This window comes from Myotis davidii, unplaced genomic scaffold (genome assembly GCF_000327345.1).
Source record: "Myotis davidii unplaced genomic scaffold, ASM32734v1 scaffold3578, whole genome shotgun sequence".
In the NCBI taxonomy this organism is placed as follows: domain Eukaryota; kingdom Metazoa; phylum Chordata; class Mammalia; order Chiroptera; family Vespertilionidae; genus Myotis; species Myotis davidii.
In genome coordinates this window covers 515,263-516,134 of record NW_006289094.1, presented here as the reverse complement: position 1 = coordinate 516,134, position 872 = coordinate 515,263, and the positions used below count along the sequence as shown (strand labels likewise).

The window sequence follows — 872 nt, the reverse complement described above, 5'->3', positions numbered from 1 at the left end:
GCCGCCCCGCAGCCCGCCAGGGGGAGGCTCCCCTGCAGGAGGAACTGCACTGTGGGCTGGCTGACCGGTGCGTAGGGCGGGACACTTGAGGGCAGGACCAGGGCGGGAGGCAGGCTGGGGCCATAAACCTGGGCAAGAACAGTCGCTGAGCGCAGCTTCGATGCTGGCAGCACCCCGCCAGGCACAGCCCCCGCGGCCCAAGGGCAAGGTCACCTCCCCCGCAGCCCTGACACCCACCTGGGCGGGGTCTGCCGCTGGAAAGCCAGGCTCTGGAAGCGTGTAAGCAGGAGGGGGCTCGGGGCAGGGAGCCTGCTGGGAGTGCACCACAAGGCCTCCGTCTCCGGGTTCCCACACCTCTTCCTGCGGCTGCTGGGGCCTGTGCAGTGGGGTCCCTGAGGGCCAACACGGGGAGGCGGGTGTTCTGTGACCACCCAGGACGGAAGGCTACCTCCCGCCGGAAAACTCCAGAGAAGCATCCAGCACCAAGGACACAGGCTGGATGCAGCCACCTCCCTACCAGTGACCCCAGAGGCCCAGGAGCCACCGGGGAGAAGCTGCCCACGGTGCCCGCTCTGTGCCCCCTCCGTGCTGCCCCAGCCCCCCCATGAGGCCACAGGAGCCCCTACTCACGCAGGCCTCGGTCCTCAGCCAGCGCACCGCCTGCCGCCTCCTGCAGGTTCCAGGTGACCCTCTTCACGGGGGCCTTGGCCCGGAGCACGGAGGTCAGGCAGAGGCCTTCCTCCTTGCCCAGCAGCGCCCCGCCTTCGGCCGGGCCTCCCGGGGCGCCGGGCACCGCCGCCTTGGCCTGGTCCTGCGGGCACGAGGCCTTCTCCTGGGGACCCTTTCTCCAGGGAGGGGGCTGCTCGGTGTCC

The 872-nt window shown here is 71.0% G+C and overlaps 1 protein-coding gene across 1 annotated transcript in view; it reads right to left on the bottom strand.

Moving 5' to 3' along the window:
• PHRF1 (PHD and ring finger domains 1) overlaps positions 1-872 on the bottom strand; it is a 53,371-nt gene that overhangs the window by 4,139 nt on the left and 48,360 nt on the right. Inside the window, exons 15-17 of the mRNA XM_015562396.1 lie at positions 631-872; positions 238-392; positions 3-128 (exon numbers count right to left, since the gene is read on the bottom strand). Coding sequence (XP_015417882.1) covers positions 3-128; positions 238-392; positions 631-872 — 523 coding nt within the window. The remainder of the gene's footprint in view (positions 1-2; positions 129-237; positions 393-630) is intronic.